The sequence below is a fragment of the Symphodus melops genome (assembly GCF_947650265.1).
Source record: "Symphodus melops genome assembly, chromosome: 3".
In the NCBI taxonomy this organism is placed as follows: Eukaryota; Metazoa; Chordata; class Actinopteri; order Labriformes; family Labridae; genus Symphodus; species Symphodus melops.
The window spans coordinates 24,531,879-24,550,406 of NC_136693.1; the positions used below are offsets into that span (position 1 = coordinate 24,531,879).

At 41.7% G+C, this 18,528-nt stretch overlaps 1 protein-coding gene across 2 annotated transcripts in view; it reads right to left on the minus strand.

Moving 5' to 3' along the window:
* The window catches only part of adamts17 (ADAM metallopeptidase with thrombospondin type 1 motif, 17), a 79,949-nt gene that overhangs the window by 22,471 nt on the left and 38,950 nt on the right, over nt 1-18,528 (minus strand). For both annotated transcript variants that reach the window (XM_079339972.1, XM_079339971.1), the window contains exons 8-14: nt 12,130-12,235; nt 6,306-6,446; nt 5,081-5,231; nt 3,190-3,291; nt 2,351-2,496; nt 1,211-1,380; nt 655-782 (exon numbers count right to left, since the gene is read on the minus strand). In XM_079339972.1, the coding sequence (XP_079196098.1) occupies nt 655-782; nt 1,211-1,380; nt 2,351-2,496; nt 3,190-3,291; nt 5,081-5,231; nt 6,306-6,446; nt 12,130-12,235 (944 nt within the window). The remainder of the gene's footprint in view (nt 1-654; nt 783-1,210; nt 1,381-2,350; nt 2,497-3,189; nt 3,292-5,080; nt 5,232-6,305; nt 6,447-12,129; nt 12,236-18,528) is intronic.

Genomic DNA, 18,528 nt, shown 5'->3' on the forward strand with positions numbered 1-18,528 from the left:
ACAGTTGAGACTTAGAGGAGAACTACACGATTAAAACGTTTCTGTCGTGTGTGTGTGAGTGTGTGTGTGACAGAGGTGCATATGGACGATGCACCTCTGTTTATCATTCTTCTCTTGAAAAATAAATCCCAGGGGGGTCTACATCACCTCTAAAAAGTTCCATATTATACCACTTTTAGGGTTCATATACCTATTTTATGTGTCTACTAAATACGTTCACAATCACTAATGTTCGAAAAAAGGGTGCGTGTCTCTGCCTCTCTATGCAGGCTCACTCATCTGCCTGTAGTTCTAATGCTCAGAATCTCCCACGAACAGAAACCCCCCCCCCAAAAAACAACAAAAAAAACCAAACAAACAAAACCTGTGCCAAGTCTGATCTGATTGGTCGGACGGTCAGCTCCGAGGGAAGCTTGTGCTGGCTACAATGAGCCAATGAGCTTGGATCAGTGACATCTTTGGCTTGTGATGTCACAAAACAAAGATGATCGTCGTCGCAGACTTTGAATTTTGTGTAAATAGATGTGCCTAAGACACCTAGAAAATACACTAAAGAGCCACCAAGCCAAAGACACTCTGATTGTAATACATGTTAAACCATTATATACAACATGACTGTTCAGCAGTGTGTACATCTTGTGTACGTCTTTGTACCTGACACCTCCCGTTAACACACAGGTCAGCCTCGTACGGTCCACAGGGCGTTCCGTCCATCACTCTGTCAGCCATCAGCACCGAAACATCTCGACCCACCGGGCTGCAGAACAACACACATGGCTTCTCTGCTCACACACACACACACACACACACACACACACACACACACACACACACACACACACACACACACACACACACACACACACACACACACACACACACACACACACACACACACACACACACACACACACACACACACACACACACGCACATACACACAGGATGTAAGGCAGACAATTAAATAAAAAAACTAAAGGTGAGCTATGCATGCATTTTTATATTTCCTATGTAGAGTTTGATCTCGTGGGGAGCAGTAATTACTGCTGTTAAACTGACTTTTCAAGATGGGACTGAATGGAGATTTTCTGGCTTTTGCAGACAGCTTTTGAGAAACCTGGTTGTGTTTTCCACTTCTCATGCAGGCTGCAGTGGTAAGATGTGTGTGTGTGTGTGTGTGTGTGTGTGTGTGTGTGTGTGTGTGTCTCACCATCATTAATAACAGCAGTCACCATGCTGCCCTTCTTCTTGCTGGCATGGCGGTCGTAGGAGAGACACTGCAGGTCTCTGAAGCTGGGGGCCCCTTTAGGACAAGGGGGTCCTTCACAGGCTTTGTGCTCCACGCTGGTCCTCTGACAGTGTCGCCCACCAGGACCAGGACTAAGCACACACACACACACACACACACACACACACACACACACACACACACACACACACACACACACACACACACACACACACACACACACACACACACACACACACACACACACACACACACACACACACACACACACACACACACACACACACACACACACAATTCATTTAAAAAAAAGAGCTTGTTTTGGACAGCAGCATAAAGTCTGTTTCACAGTACATTTTTAGCACATCTTTTTTCAAGGGTTAACTCAGATCCAACACAACACAATAATACACAACTACACAGCTACACAACATACAAACTTATCCATCGAGGCTCAGGTAGAGCACAAACTCATGAGTGTCTCTCAATAAGTCTGCTGTAGTGTTCTTGTGTCACTGAAACGATCATTATAAATGAAACAAGTTGATCTCTACAGTGATCTTTTCTGTAATGTTGTCAGACGTTTGGCCTCATTTATAAAAATGGATTGCAGCCGCTTATAGATCCTACAATAGCTCGTAATTTGCTCCCAATAAAAAAAATGTCTGCTTTTTTTCAGGAAACTTTTTCAACTTTATTTTCAAGGCAGACTTGACTTAATGAGTTTTACTGTTTAAAACAAAGTTTCCTGGAGGAAACACGTAATGTAAATTAATATTTACACACTTTGTTCATGGATTATTGTTTAGAGGTGGAAATGGGGTTTTTTCACTGCAAAGTTTTTGTTCTGGTTAGAAATCCTACGGCGCAGTTACCACCAACTCTCAGCAGACAGTGTTTTGTTTTTCATTCTGACTGTGTTGCCCATGAGATTATTTAGATATAGTGCTGACAGGAATTTAAGCAGTTTTTGAATGTAATGTGGAGAATGTTTCCTACACATGCAACCATTTTTTCTCTCCCACGTCCACAGACAAAAACACAGACACACAGACGGACGGACGGACGGACAGACAGACGGGCAGTAAGACAGGGACATACGGAGGGTTGTCACATTTCCTCTGTCTGAACTGGACTCCTGTACCGCAGGTCCTGCTGCACATGCTCCACGGGCTCCATGGACTCCAGTCACCATCCACATGCTGAGGGATGGGAGTCTTACTGACACACTCGCCTGTCCTGCACCACTGACACACAGAAACACACACACACACACACATTTAAAATACACTTGTCATTGTTAGCAGGCATCTTCTGTCGAAAGCTGCTGTCTGCTTGAATATTTTGTACTCTGGATGCACTGATATGATACTCACTCGAATACACAGATTGGGTATCTGTGCCGATGGGCTAATTCAGTTCAATGCTTATCTGTGATTACAGCATGAACAAGCACATACAGTACAACATCACTGTCTTCAGTGGGCTTTTGGGCCCTTTTCATTTCGCCAGTGTTTTTTTTTGGTTGTTTTTTTAACATTAGCTCGAACTTTTAGACTGATTTTAAATGAAAAAGTCATGACCTAAATGAACAGTTGCATAGGAAGGTCCCTTGTATACACTGTACGTATATGATGCAGCTCTCAGTCACCGAGGGTTCACTGTGAAAGCAAAGGATGGCACACAATATAATGTGCTTATATATTGTTTTTTTCACATATTGTTTTACTATTCAAAAAAGCCTGATGCTGCCTTACGCACAAATGGTTAATCGATTCATTCTCACAGTGAGGAACACAGGTTATTTATTTAACACTCAAGACTGAGACTCAGAATTGGCAGATACTGAAAGTCCAGCTATCTGTGTCATTATCGGAAGTTAAAAGTTGAATCAGTGCATCAATGATGTGGACATATGTGTGAATGAAGTGTAGCTGTACCTTGTCTGCTCCGCACTCTGTCCCATCCAGAGGAGGATCCAGTTTAGTCTTACAGGACGAGTCTCCTTCAACTAAACACCACAAACCAGCACACATCAAGTGCTGACACACACACACACACACACACAGAAACACACACATCCTCAGGTTATCTTAAATTCTCATACCAACGTGGGTTTAAACCAGTGGTGCCCAAACTTTTTTTCTTGCGGGCCAAAATTGTCGCTTTAGAATCGCTCACGGGCCACAGGGTTTTTTTGTTTGTTTTTTTTTTAATATTGGAAGGAACTTTTTGTATTTCGACCTCTTCAAAAAATAATGTAAATACACAATAACTAATTGCAGTGGGAAACTGTTGTGTTCTAATTTTTTGGAAAGAATAGTCAGGCTTTTATAGGTCTCCCTCGCTAACATGAAGAAGAAAAAAAGAATGAAATATGCCATCTGATGAGGCCTGGGGCCAAAATCTTCTGATTCTTCGAACGAAGTAAAGGGCCACAAAAAATCCACTCAAGGGCCACAAATGGCCCCCGGGCCGCACTTTGGACACCCCTGGTTTAAACGGTATCCTTGATGTCTTTGACTTTGATGTTGTGTGTCAATAACAACAAAAGATCTGTGTCACATGTTTTTGAAGCTAACTAACTCACTGATGAACGCGGCAGTGACAGAAACAACTTCTTTCAAAGGAGGCTGGTGACTTTTAAGAAAACAATGCAGAAGCTTTTTGATGCAATGATTCTTTCAACCACTAGAGGGCTTCATACAGAACATCTGGACACCTGTTGAGTTTGCATTTAAAGCAAGCAGCATGAAAATAAGAGTGAGAAGTATGTTTTTCTCTGCAGTGAAGGTAAATACATGTTATGGACACAAACAGAGAATTCATGGAACATTTTGAACAAGGTAAACCCTTTACAGACAACCAGGGGTACCCAGGGGTACTCATGGAGGTTGTCTTCAGTCTACTTCTATGTTTCACAGTGAGATGACATGCTTGGAGCTCAGCTGGACTGTGTTTCGTTTGCAGAAGTTATGTATGAAGTCACTAACAGGTGGATACAGCAGCAACCTGCTTAATATCAGGCTTCAGTCACAGAGGTCCCTCTGCTGGAATCTCAAGTATTTTTACAACAAACCGGGATTACCGCCGCATGCTTGTTTTACTCCACCAACCAGTCCATCAGTGTTTCCCACACTGTGACAAATACACTTTGGCAGAACATGATGTACTTAGGAGAGGTTATACTTCACTCATAATTTAGGGGCCATAACAGAAACATATTATACTCTGCATATCAGGGCACTGATGGCCTAGTGGATAGGTCGCACCTCATGTCCAGGGATCAAGACCTGCAGCTCCCTCTTGATTTCATACTCTATCCACTGACCTATCTTAAAAGAAATACATTGACTTTGCTTTTATTTTTTATGTATTTCTCACCCCAGTGTGTTGGTGCGTGTTGTTTTGTTTGTTTTTGTGCTTATTTATTCCATTTATCGTATTTTCATTCATGCACCCTTTTGTACATGTGTTTTTTATTATTCTTTATATTTTATACTAAATTTTATTTCATATATTGGTAATTGCTTCTCATATTTTATTTCGTCTAAGTACTTGTTATTTCAGCCTTGTATTTTCTTTTGCACCAATACACCAAGACAAATTCCTCATGTGTAAATGTTGGCCTACTTGGTAATAAAAAAACTATTCTGATTCTGATTCTCTTTAACCTTTTTAAAATGCCAGCATTTACACTTTTTTCCTTTTATGGAGTTACTCTTGTATAACACCTGGTGTTTGGGAGAGGTGAGCGTTACAATAAATGTGTTGTGAGAAGTTAATAATCTTTGACATTTAAAGCTCGAGCACTGATGAAGTGTGTCCTACCTCCATGTTGTTGCAGAAGGTCGCGTTGGTTCCAAACAGGATCTGGCACTGTTCGTCCACACTGTAGTGCATGCCCGGCAGCTTGGGAGGGAGCCGGATCTGGTACCTGCTCCTGGGGTCTGTGTGCAGCAGGCAGGCACTGGCTTTGGACCTGTTAGTAAGACACACAGGTGAGGGATTCACTCCGAGGTACCGTTCTACGTGCGAGATTTGTTTTCCATTGTACTATCTAAAAAATACAAGGAAGAACATTGTTGTCATTGTGAAAGCAGGAAAAGTACACTCACTGATCAGCGTTAACCCCGTTAACAGAAACATTTCATTCTCGATTATTTTCTACAATGTTTTTTGTCACTGTTACTCCTTCCACACTTTCCAACATACCATAACATTACTATCAAACATTAAAACATTTGTCACGATTGGCACTCAGACGTTTATTATTTGCACAATTTGAACTTTTGTTTCAAATTGGAAATTGTTTCACTTGTTTCACTGAGACACTAACATAAATAAGAGCTCGGAGACTGGTGTCATCAGAGAGGATTATTTAACTGTTCAACCCCAGAGGGAGAAGTGTTTTGTGGTTTCGGCCTCCTGTTGACAGTACATGCCAGAAGGTTTTAAAATCGAAAGGCTAATTGGGGTCCCAGTGACTTAAACCTGGGGGTTATGAAGACAATGGGTCCTATTTTGACGGCGTCAACTGTTTTGTCTAATACGTTTGGCACATTGCAATTTTGGGGCTTGTCCAACTATATTTTGGTAATTAATACTTCATAATGAAAAGTAATTACGGAGGGCCACTTTTTCCTCAATACACTGAAGCCACCCAAGCGATTAAGAATTTCTTCCTACTTATTTGACAGCCTAATATGCACAGTATGCAATGCAGCCAATACAGTCCTTATTACAAACAGGTTGAACTTAATTCTTGGATGAGCAGAAGCATTCTTTAGTTTTGTATTTGCCGTTTGTTTTTTTAAATCATTGTCAGACGGTCAAAACGTGCATTAGAGAGCCTGTTTCTTTGTTTTGACGCGATAGTGTTCCTGTTGGAAAATGTTGACTCACGTGTAAGTGCTCACACTTCCGGAAGTGGTGAGAACTATGTTTATTTGCAACTCAATTATTCCACTTCCCAGAGCAGAATTGCACAAGAATTCTTCTCAAATTCGTTGGAGTTTTTTCGGTTGGCTGTTTGTTGACTTCATCAGCTTCTCACCTGAGGAAGTTCTCCAGGTCATCGCGGCTGCAGGAGGACCAGGACAGGTCGCTGGGGTTTCTCCCTTTCACCCACTCTCCAGACATGATGTGGGAGTGTCCAGTACAGGTGGCGTGATCGTCATCATGGCTCATTCCCATGCTGTAGATGGGACACAGGTATAGTTGTGTTTAAGACAAGTAAAGGTGGAAGGGAGTAAAGTTGTCAAAAGTTTGACACTTGTGGATTCCACGCTTTTTAAAACGATAAAGTCTCTGTGATTTTATTGATTGATAGAATTAAAATGTAATGAAACTTTTATCACTTATTATGTGAGGTGTCTCTCTCTTGAATGGCCTGTTTTTTTTTTTGCACCATGCCCGTTTGTTTGTGGTCATACTGAGTACTTAGTCAAGCAGTTTTAAGTAAGTCTTACTTGCTGCACACTAACTTCTAAGCTTGTTTAAATCACTGTTTTTTATGTTTGTTAATGTTTTATTTTACGTGGTCTTGGCTTTTTAATTGCCTGTTTTAATGATTCAATATAACATGTTTCCTCTGGGTGTAATGGTAGCCTAAGAATATATCTAAATATACATCAATAATATACTCGTTTTCGAACCACTCGCTGCGCCGTGAACTTAAATCTTCACATACGAGCCTACGTACAATGCATGTTACTGGAGGATTCTTCCAGAGGGAGCACCACATAAATCATATTGCGCAAAACATTGAGGTAGACATGATCCGGCGCGAGCCATTTTTAGTAGTTGGGGACTCAATCGGTTAACTTATAAACATTCTGCCATTGTTGTAGCAGCTTCCTGGAGTTGATGATGTTGTCTTTTCTGATTACATAACCATACAAGTGTAAACTGCCGTTATATGCATGCTGCATCTTGTGGTTGCGTAGCTTTAATTTCTGAGGAAGCTCCAAACTGCCGCAGGATACGGGAGGATGATGTGAAGCATATACTCAAGGCTTTAGGGTAAGTGCAGACACCATGTAGGAGGCCATAGCGAGCGGCCTGGATTCAAGTCTGAGCTGTGGTTCCTTTCCCACATGTCATTCCAAACTCTCTTTCCCTCATTTCCAACTATATCCACTGTTCCATTTCTACAAAAAAAAAAGCTTTTAAGCCTTTGTAAATCAATTCAAAGTGCCGTGTTTCTGAAGTGTGCTGTATAAATACACTTGCCCTGACTTATTGCTATTCTCTGAGTCACTGGATACTGGGTGAGATGAACAAACCTGCATCGCAGTGAAAGCACATTTTACCGTCACAAATTTGAAACATAACAACTGAGCAGAGTTAGAGCCTGAATAAGGCTCCAACAGAAATAGTGTGCCCACAATGCATCACTGTATATGTACACACAATGCATGTCTTGAGAACAGATAATAATATACAGCAACCCAGGGTGGAGTGTCGGTTTAAACAGGAGGATTCATTCGGACACTCTGTGTGTGTGTGTGTGTGTGTGTGTGTGTGTGTGTGTGTGTGTGTGTGTGTGTGTGTGTGTTTCCAACCAATGCCATGACCTACATTTGCAAATTAAAAACAACAACCTGTTCTCAAAAGCAGGCACGAACTCAGAAAGTAATAATTCACAAATGCAGACAACTCTCCTCTGGTTCAAACTGAGCTGAGCTGAATTGAATCATATTCATATATTTTATCCCCTGCAGAGAACAGTTCAGAGTCTCTAAAAAAAACCAGACTGGTTGCACGTGTCTGACTGGACATTGGTCAAAGAAAAGAGACACATTCAAGCGAAACATTCAGGTTCCCAAACAAGGACTGTGCAACTCTGGCTGGGGTGGTGGATGTGTTTAAGTTAATCAAATATACTTCAGGGATTGTGTCATCCATAATCCAAACAAAAACATGATTTTCCCACAAATAAAGAGATGCACCACTTTATTTTAAAGAAGGGACGTCATACTGGACATCTCTTTCTCTCTCTGCATGTCTCTGTAAATTGATGGGTGGCCTTGTAATTGTCAGAAGACCTCCTCACCTCGGTGGATCAAACAAGTAAGGATCATATTCAGTGTCCGACATGAACGTATAGTCCGAGTGACGTCACAGAAGTGGTGTCTGAAGAGAAGTTTTGAAGCCCAGTGATTGTGGTCGCCATATTGGAACAGCTGACTCTTTAGATCAATCCAGTAACAGACAATGAGGTGGAGCTGAGATGGGCCTTAAACCTCCAGACAAACCGCTAAATCACACCCACCTGTCAGTCAACTCAGCCTTGCCACTAATTGTGCAAATGTTTGAATTACTTTCAGCCTGCACATGCTTTTGCCAACTTTGAATAAACTCTCCCTCTTAACAGAATTATTAAGTTCTATTATGCAACCATACGTATATCAGCACAAAATCGCAAAGAATGTTAGATAGGTTCAATCTCCTTCTCCTCAGTGCTCTCACTTCAAAAGGACCTAGCCTTTGTAGCCTGTGTAGACGGCTCAGTCCGGGGTGAAATGAGACGTCTGGTTTTCCAATTTGCCTCACCAGCTGATCCTGCCTTTAACCTTGTGTTACTCAAGCCGAGATATACTTCACTGTCGAATCAATGCATGGCTATGACGTAGTTGTCTACAGTGTCATGAGCTCTACATACTTAGTTGTGCATTTGTGTCTGTATCCTTAGCCTAACAAACTAGCTAAATAATTAGCAAGGCCATTTCTATGCTAGTTAAATTCCCAGTTAACACGTCAGCCACATTCTCTGCTTGTTTGTGTAGAGGCAACCATTGCAACTGAAAAAGAGCTGATTAATACTGAGCAGCAGTTGATTAGCCCAAAAATATAAGTATTTTTGAGAAACTGCTTCGACTGTGGAAATGTTGTAAGTGAAGAAAATAAAATGCTAACCTGCGGGCCAGTCACAGGGCTTGCTTTCCATATCATTTTGACACGTAACATTTTTGATGACGTGCACGTTAGCCTTCTCTGTAGGGCCAGGCTTCGCAAACCGACGGTGCAAGATTCAGCAATAGATTCCACTGAAATGTATAAATCAGACAACAGCGCAGTTTCTGTTGTGTAGCAACCATGACATCTGCGTTAGAACTGGACAATATCATTAACGTGTCTTAACCTAATTTTTAAAGCTAATGTCCTGTTTACTTTAAATAGCTTTTCAATAGAGCTGAAACATATTTAGAAAGTGTAATCATCAGCCACTTGGAATGTATTTCAGTTGAATTAGCATGCAATGAATGTTGGGATATGTTGAGTCTGGATGCATCCTTTGTTGCGAAAAAGAAGAGAAAAGAGGTTGCACTTGAAGGAGCATTTAAAATTGGACGGCCTTAAATGTGCCCTTCGAAGGATGCAGCCTCTGTAATGGGACACAAGTCATGTCTACGTAAACCACTTTATCTTCAGGGAATCAGGATCCCATATCGCATTATTTAGGATAGCATCAGTTTAAAATCACAGCACAGAAATGTTTTAAGAGCACACTCACACGAGTGTGTGTACCACTATTGTGCTCCCTCCCCAGTCCCCCACTGGCTGACACACACTGCTCCAGGCAAAACTGAGCCTGAGAAGGGTTACATCTTTACATGTAAATACGTCATCACCATATGTGTTGTACTGTCTGAGCTCACGGAACAGCACTTTTTTCTCCTGTAGTGAGGAAATAGAATATTTGAACTTTTCAAAATCCAGTGGAAATTCCTAAACACTTTTTTGAGCACTGCATGATGTGATCATCTTTCAAGTGTACGCCAGGCAAAAGAGACAAACACTATTGTCAGTTGTCATTTTGACATCTAAGGTGGCTTTAGTGGTTCATGACGTCAAATGAGTGCTCTCTTTTCTCTCGTTTTACAATCGAGAACAACACAGAGAACATGTCTACAACTATACTGACTGTGTGGCTCATATTGAGTTGTTTTGTTTACAGTAGCCCTCTTACAATCCTGGACTTTTAACTATACGAGACAGGGATTGACTCAACGTCACGCCCGTGTTGCCACTCCATGTTTGTGCTCATGCATGAGCAACAGGACCGTGCCAATGCCCACCTCTTCCAACCATGCCAAAGATAATGAAGTGTACTGTCCTTGAGCACAGTACAGAGCTCTCACACAAGACGAACACTAAACGAACTGGACTTTAATGCCAAACATGCTTAGCCACGGTTTGAGTGTGCAAACAAGTTGTTTACCTCTCCTATTGTACTTGACAATCTAAACTTACCAGATAATTATTCATTCGCATCGACACAGCCTGTTGAGGTGTACAGTTATGTGTATTTTTGTGTTCATCTCATAAAACATGGTGTACTGTGTCTGCGAAACATAGATCCATTAAACCCTGGACACGATGCCAACCTGAGCTCACAGTTTATACGACCGCATTAGCTCGTTAAAACACACACAAGACAATCATTTCATTTAGTGCGTGTGTGTGTGAGAGAGAGAGAGAGTGTACCTGTGTGTGCTGACACTTATTCCATAACACACACACACACACACACACTGGCAGCATCAGAATCAGTGGGTGCCAGCCTGGTACCTTTTCTGGCCCCAAACCTGGAACAGCAAAAACCGTTCAGGGAAAGTGTGTGTGCGTGTGTGTGTGTGTGTGTGTGTGTGTGTGAGAGAGAAAGAGAGAGAGAGAGAGAGAGAGAGAGAGAGAGAGAGAGAGAGTTCTGAGGGGGTCGGCACAGACTGAGCTGCTGCAAAGCTTCACACACTTCATTGTGATTCTCAGGTAAATGTGTTACTGTGCTGTCAAGGAGGGCTTTATATGCAGACTTTATATTTCCAGCTTTAAGTACAAATTCATGAACAGACGTGACTGTGATAAGAATGCTAACTGTCTAAAGGGCCACTGTGAGGGGAGTTTTACAATAATGTATTGGTGATCATTTCATGTGTGGTGTCTTCTTTCCTGCAAAGAGGCAGAAGGCTGAAGGAGAGGGTCTGTATTATTGGAAGAGAAACTGAAGCTCCTGCAAAGTTAAGCCATTACATGCGTCACCTTAAAGGTTTGTTAGGAACATGAGGAATGTAGAATTTAAGGGCGCTTAACAGTGGAGTTAATTTCATAACTGTAAATATGTCATGTAATGTAATGTAATGTAATTTCTCCATGATATTAGATAATAAAAACGCTGACGGTATACAAGTTTTGTTAATAAGACAAGATAGGACTGAAATGTTAGTCGGGGTCTGTCATTTAAAAATCAACATTTTCCCCCCCTGTGAATGCAATGTGTCCGTTAATAAATTCAAGCAGGAGAATCAAGAATGTGTGCTGCTGTGCGTTTGTTTTTACTTCCAAATCTTTCATTGTGAAGCACTTTTTGCATTTGCTCTTGAAATGCGATATACACATTCAGTTGACATTGTTACTCACATGTTGCTGCCTGTCTGGTAAGTAATGCCACTCATCCCAGAATGCAATGCGGAAAGCTTGACATGCAGAAAAGGCTGGTGGCGTCACTTTTTAACATCTTTCCTCCCTCATTACGTCAACATCATGCACACAGTGTAAACGCTGGTATAATGTTTAGCACTGACTCTATATTCACTTTTTGTATTTCCTTCTTAGGGAAGACATTTCAAATGCTGGTGCTGTTATCAATCTGATATTCATGTGAAAGCCTCATGGAGCTGTATTTTAGAAAGTCAAACAGCGAAGTGAAGAGTTGTTGCTCGGCTTGTCCATACTGAAGTAAACTGTTTTAAAATTCTTTCAGCCCCGATGTTGTTCTCTGAAGTGGAGCAGCCATGTGGTTAAACTTCTTGTTTTTAAGAGAAATGTGGACTTTATATAAACAGTCTGATCACACCGCGGTGTGCAGAGTAACTTACTTGTGTCCCAGCTCGTGAGCGATGGTGAAGGCCAGATTGAGTCCGTTGTCCTCAGCTAACACACACTTCCTCTTCGCACTGCACACTCCGCCCAGATAAGCAATACCTGAAAACATGGCAGTGTGTCAGAGAGCTGCAGATGTAACAGGAACAAGAGGGTTTGACATGAATGGACGAGGTAAGGTTACATGTGTAGGGATGCAGTGAATGTACGCCAATTCTTCATTTCTTCTGATGTATTTGATCAAAATGCATAAAACCCAGTGTTTCAAGAGAGGTTAAAGCTGAATGCATCCACAACAGACTTCATTCAAGACAACCACATCTTGTTTTGTTGCACCAGGTCTAAACTCCACATGTTCCTGGCCCAGAGTTCATATCTTTGCATATGTGTGGCAGTATTAGCAGCTTTAATTAGAATAAATGACCTGCCGCAGTTGGTCCTCATAAACTGCTCAGATTGTCTTTGAATGACACTGGACGCTAGCAGCAGCCGGCACAAAAAGCCTGTGTGAATCAAACAATGCCTGACAGTGAGGTCAGAGCGTGCCTGAGATTTTCTGCAGCATCAAAGATCCGTTGAAGCCAGCACTTCTGAGACTAAAGCCCCTGCACAAAGAGCTGCGATCCACGGCGCTGCGTTATCTGTGCTGGCTGTTGACCCGGCGTTAGGGGCATGCTGGCTGATCAAACAGTGATGTGCTGGCTCAAAGAGCTGGCAGCACATCCAGCCAGACAGCCTCAAAAGAGCCATTAATCCTCATCAGGCCCCTGCACTCACAGCGCCGCACGGCCTGCTAGCAGCGCGGGCCGGCCATTTATGCTGGGCTAATTAGCCGTTAAAACATGAAGGGCTTTCCATAGAGCTGCTGAATCCTGGACGCTCGGAGCTCCAAGTGATGACAGCACAGGCCTGAGTCAGCCTGAACGAGATGCTTTGTTCACACACACACACACACACACACGTATGCACGCGCACACACACAACTATGCACACATGCTTGCAAATAAACACTTGCAAATACTTGGTCACCTTAAAATGACCCTGTTGACTTTTGTGTTTCATTGACCACCCCTGTGATAAACACACACACGTTTATACAGGGGTGGCCCTAACAACATATCAACTCTTTCAGTGACAGAGCCTTACATCCTGCATGACATACAGTGTGTTCTTGTTGGCTTTCATTGGGTCACCTTTTAGAATAGCTAGAAAACCTACCAAACATATCACACAGTCTAATGTTTGAGGTTATCTGCAGATGAAAGCTCCGGGAGAGCTCCGCCTGATTCTAACTTCACACACACTACACATCAGCTGATGACATCAGTGCGAAGCGCATCATTTGCAGATGAGCCGATTATCAACGGTGTGATATCGGCAGATACAGATGTTCAGTTCATACATCACTACATCTGTAGTTTGTGATGATCCATTTATAAAGATGCACTATTATGATTGTTGATCCTTGTTACATTCTACAGGCCGTTGAGATTTCACAGATAACCTGATTTACCTGACGGTGGATCAATTCTCACACTGACCATCCAAATGATACAGTGGAACTAATCTCTTTTAGACAGTCTCTATACAAAAAAAGACTCTTCACTGTTCACAAGGATCTGTACCTTCATCATGTGAAGTTCTCCGGTTTCTGTTTGTAGTACATTTGTAGAAGCAGCTGTATTGACCAATTGCGTTTCAGCAGCCTTTTAGTGTACAGGAGAAACAGTCTGTGTAGACATCAAAAGCAGGCATAATCAAATCTACACTAATTACATCCAGGCTCCCATCAGAACTACTGACAATTATGTCTCCAAAAATAGATCAAACATTTCTACGTGAGTGCATAATACTGTGTCCGAAATCCACTTAGTGTTTGATCTCCCGACTAAATGCTTCAAAAAATAATCAATCTGAACCTCATTTAATAAACAAATATTCTAAAAGTTGTTTTCTCTCCTCTTGAGGGTAGATCTAACAAAGCTTGACTTTTGAAGTAAGCCAGAATGCAGCCCACGTAAAACTACTATCTAATGTTCAACTGAGATTCATGAGAAACAAATGAACTGCTCTGGGGATTGTTATGGGCCAATAAATCATGTCTTTAATGTTAAAAAAAAGAAATAACTATATTGATTTGTCTGTTTAAATCTGGATGTGGTCTGCTATTGCACAGCAGTATTCTGATGTTTCTCATTCATGTCACATGTAAAATAAAAAGCATATTAAGTTTATAATCTCCTATTCCTCCATCAGCCTCAACTGCTCGTTTCTGTATATTGCAGCTCGTAGAGATATTCACAAACATCCACTTAGAGCACAAGACCTTCAAAATCCCCTTCATCCTATTAGTTTGAAGTTGAAACATTGTTGTTTTTCTGACTTGTTGGTTTTTAGCTTTCTCCACAGAGCCTGTTAGCATAGCTGTCTAGCAAGATGGCGGACATTGCTTTTATATTCTGGAAGTGAGGTCCCACTCACTTTGATTTACACCAAACCAGATTTTTCAGACTTTGACCAACAAACAAACAGCATCTTTTAACTTATCTTTTGAAGGTTTACTGAACTCTACTGATCACAATATCTATACCAAGGTAAGTCATCATGATCCAGTAAAAAATCCAGTAAAAAATGACATCCAAACACATTACATCTATATCAATCCATAGAACTACTAAAAGAACTCCTATATTACTCTACTGACACATTGATTCATAACAGCCTATAATAGCCAATGAGAGCCTGGCTTAAAAGGAGGTGCCTCCCCCTGCTGACGGCCACTTGGACACAAATGAGCTGATGACATTGATGTGACCTGATATTACTTGTCGCCAGAAAACAGAGAAAACAAATAAAACATCCAAGACTGTGCATGCGTAGAGACATACAAACAGAACATGGGTGTGACCATGCCAGTTGGAAAATTGGCACTTCGAACCCTGGCTACTCCTGTCTTCATGCATCATTGTGTGACATACTGAACAAAAAGTTGCTCATGAAACGTCCCATGACATTTTTTTATAAAGTAAGGACGGCAGTGACTTGTGGCTGAAACAGAAGCAAACCAGGAAGGTCCTCATTCAGCTGCTGCTCCTGGAGTAAATAGCAGCAAACAAATCCATTCATCCAATCCACAACTCTGTTTACTCTGCTGGAAAACTTCTGCACTTTCAACCGATTGCAAATAGACTCATAAAGCTTATAAAGCAGATAACCTCAGACCTCCCATTGACACTGAAACAACACTGTGTCTGTGTGTTGTTGTATCTCTGCTCAGGCTCAGTGCAGCGTCACCTCTCAGCACAAAGTCAACCGTCAGTCTCCAGTCTGGCCTTGTTTAACATCAACATCCCATCGAGCTCTAATCTCCCAGTTACATATCTCCTCCAGCAAAGCAAACACAGGATATAGGATACTGCTACAAATATTACTGGACCCCAGTCCCACCCTCCTCCACCACTAACTCTACTTGGTCCTTTTAATTGTAGACCTCCATCAGGCAGCTCGTATGAGGACGGGGCTCAACTTTCTTTAAATATCTTTTATCAGTCAGCTTGTACTCTTGTCTGCTGCTGGAGAACATTAATAGACAAAGGTTAAAACAAACGGGTACATTGCACTATGTGTCCTTTCAGCAGCAGTTATGACTTCAGGAGACAGTAGACTGAAAGGATGCCATATCCACCCATGTGTATAGGAGGTTTGATGTCAATCTTTCTGGAACCACACAACATGTTGAGCTTCAATCTTAAGACACTCTAAGTTGCAAAAAGCTGCTCAAATAGCACAGACAACCCTTGCAGAGCTCAAACAAGTTGGTCCTCACTTATCACATGTACGTAAGACAGAAAAATGGTTGTACGGCCATTTCCACACAAAGTTTGACACTTATCAATTTGGAAGTATATAATAGTACCACACCAGGTCTCAGTTCAGAAGAAACTAAGTGTTGGCTTGTGGTGCAGCGAATCTGTCTGTGTCAGAGAATTGTGAAATCATATTGCAGTGCCTGTTAAGACAAACAGATAGAGGTTCACAGATTTATTGTTAGATATGTATTACAGGACACTGAAATAGGAAATATTTAAGAATACAGAACATAGGGGGCACTGGAGGCTATGGCTTCTACGCAACAGACTATTCTTCAGTCTCTCCCTGATTTCCAACTTCATTCAGACACACAAGCTGCCTACTGGTTCAGTTTTTTCTGTCAGTCACCTTTAGGGAAGAGGGTATGTGGACTATACTGAAGGCTTGTGATGTGACTGGGCTGCTATTGTAATGTAAAGTCTTGGGCTAGTTCACACCAGTCCAGATGACATATTTGTGTTAGTCTGTGTTACATTGGTACAATGGCTAAAGGAGATGAATTTATGGACTATTTTGGTTTTGGGCCTGGCCATGAAGTTTAGTTGCTGGGTGAAGGGTACTGGGACCAGTTTGCCTCAAGTGTCTGTAACTGATGAGTGGTGGTTGAGTAAAGATTTTGCTATGTATTTTATAACTTCAAATGATCTTTTATAATGTTTTCTGCTTCTGTACTTTAGGTTGTGACAAATACCATTTTGTCCTGTTTTCTTTTAGGTAATTTATTTCGAGCATGTACTGTTTAGTGGGGAGGCTGTGGCCCAGTTGGTAGTGTTAATTGTCTCTCAACCAGAAGGTTGGAGGCTTGATCTCCAGCTTCTACAGCAATGTGCTTGATGTGTCCTTGGGCAAGACACCCCTAGTTGCTTCCACTGCTTTGTCAGTCAATCTGTATGAAGGGGATTACTAACTTCTGATGGTCACTTTACATAGCAGCCTCTACAACCAGTGTGTAGTCAGAAGACTAAAAAAGCCCTACACAAGCTTAAGTCCATTTACCATTTAAGCTGTTAGGCTATATTGTAAACCATCTTAAGTCTTTGTAGCCCTGTTCTTGAAAGCCTGACACCGTTTCCTCAGACCTGACAACACAGTCGTGTTCCTGGTTTCAAATTCTATGTATCTAATGGAACTGTCCATAAGGTACATTTTCTTCAAGCCAATTTTGATGGAAGCTCCACGCATGTAAAATAGTGTTCCTTTTAGGAGTTTTTTTATTTTTAATTATGTGTGCAGAGTCCCTTTGTTGTCTTTTACGGTTGTGAGATCCAGAAAATGTACCGTAAATTCCGGACTATAAGCCGCTACTTTTTTCTCACACTTCGAGCACTGCGGCTTCTACGCAAAAACATTTGACTTCGTCACGTCGGATCTTAATATCAGTCATTTTGCGCTTCATGCACGCACCCTCATCATGGAAAACACACAGAGAAATACATATGATGCAGCTTTCAAGTTAAAGGCGATCGACCCGGCTGTCAAAGAAGCTAATGGAGCTGCTGCACGTTAAGATGACACTGACAGCGACAACAGAGACTGAGGAAGTGAGTAATGAAGTCATTCTGAGGCAGTGAATGGATGGACTTTTTCTTGTGAAATATATTACGGTCATCTTTTTCATCAGCCGTGTTACAGACACCGTCGGCTAGGCTTCGTATTGTAACGGTTCAGGTTGTAAAGTCAGTAGTTGATAATGTGTTCATAATTCCGATTATGTGGAGAGTCAGTGAATGCACCAGCGAGAACGTGTTGAGTGGCTGTATGAGAGAACGCTGGGGGAGAGAGTTGGATTGTTGTTGGATTGGAGTCTATTCTGTGTCAATATGAAGTCCGCAGGTAGCGCTTTAGATTCTGAGCGTGTTCTTAGGCATATCTTGGGGTATGATCAATGTGTATTGATCATGTATATATTGATAGTCTATATCCATAGCGGTCACTCTCTGTGCCTATGTTAAACTAATGTGTAACCTTGCTAAGTATATTGGTTGTGTCTTGCACATAGACAGATCATTTGTATCAATACATGATCCAACTGAAAGAATGCTCACACAATACCAAAGTATCCTTATTTCCTTGGGTATATTTTACAATTAGTAAACAGGTCACCCCCCTGCACCTCATCGATCTTCAGAGTCTAATCAAAAAACTGCTCTACTTGTGCAAATCTCAGGTCCTTGTGACATAAAAGAACCTGAGATGGACTAAAGAGAAGAAAAAGGGAGGGGAAATGTGGGTGGTAGGGCTTTAGAAGCAGAACCTTTTATGAGTGCTGTGATTACAGTGAGGCTCAAAGTAGGTCACACACTTTGGGCCTGCTCAAACAAAGAGCAGGAGTGTTCTCATTGTGCGCGACGATTAGCAGGTTCAGAGTATTATGGTAAGAGAGAGCTGAGCAGAGCCAGGCATGGCAAGGAGGTGCCACAATGCTGCACAACACACAGCGCTGCCTCTGTCCTGATCTACTTCCATTACCTCATAGCTCTGCTGATAATAAGTGATAATGTGTGCGAAGGACATCTATGTAGGGT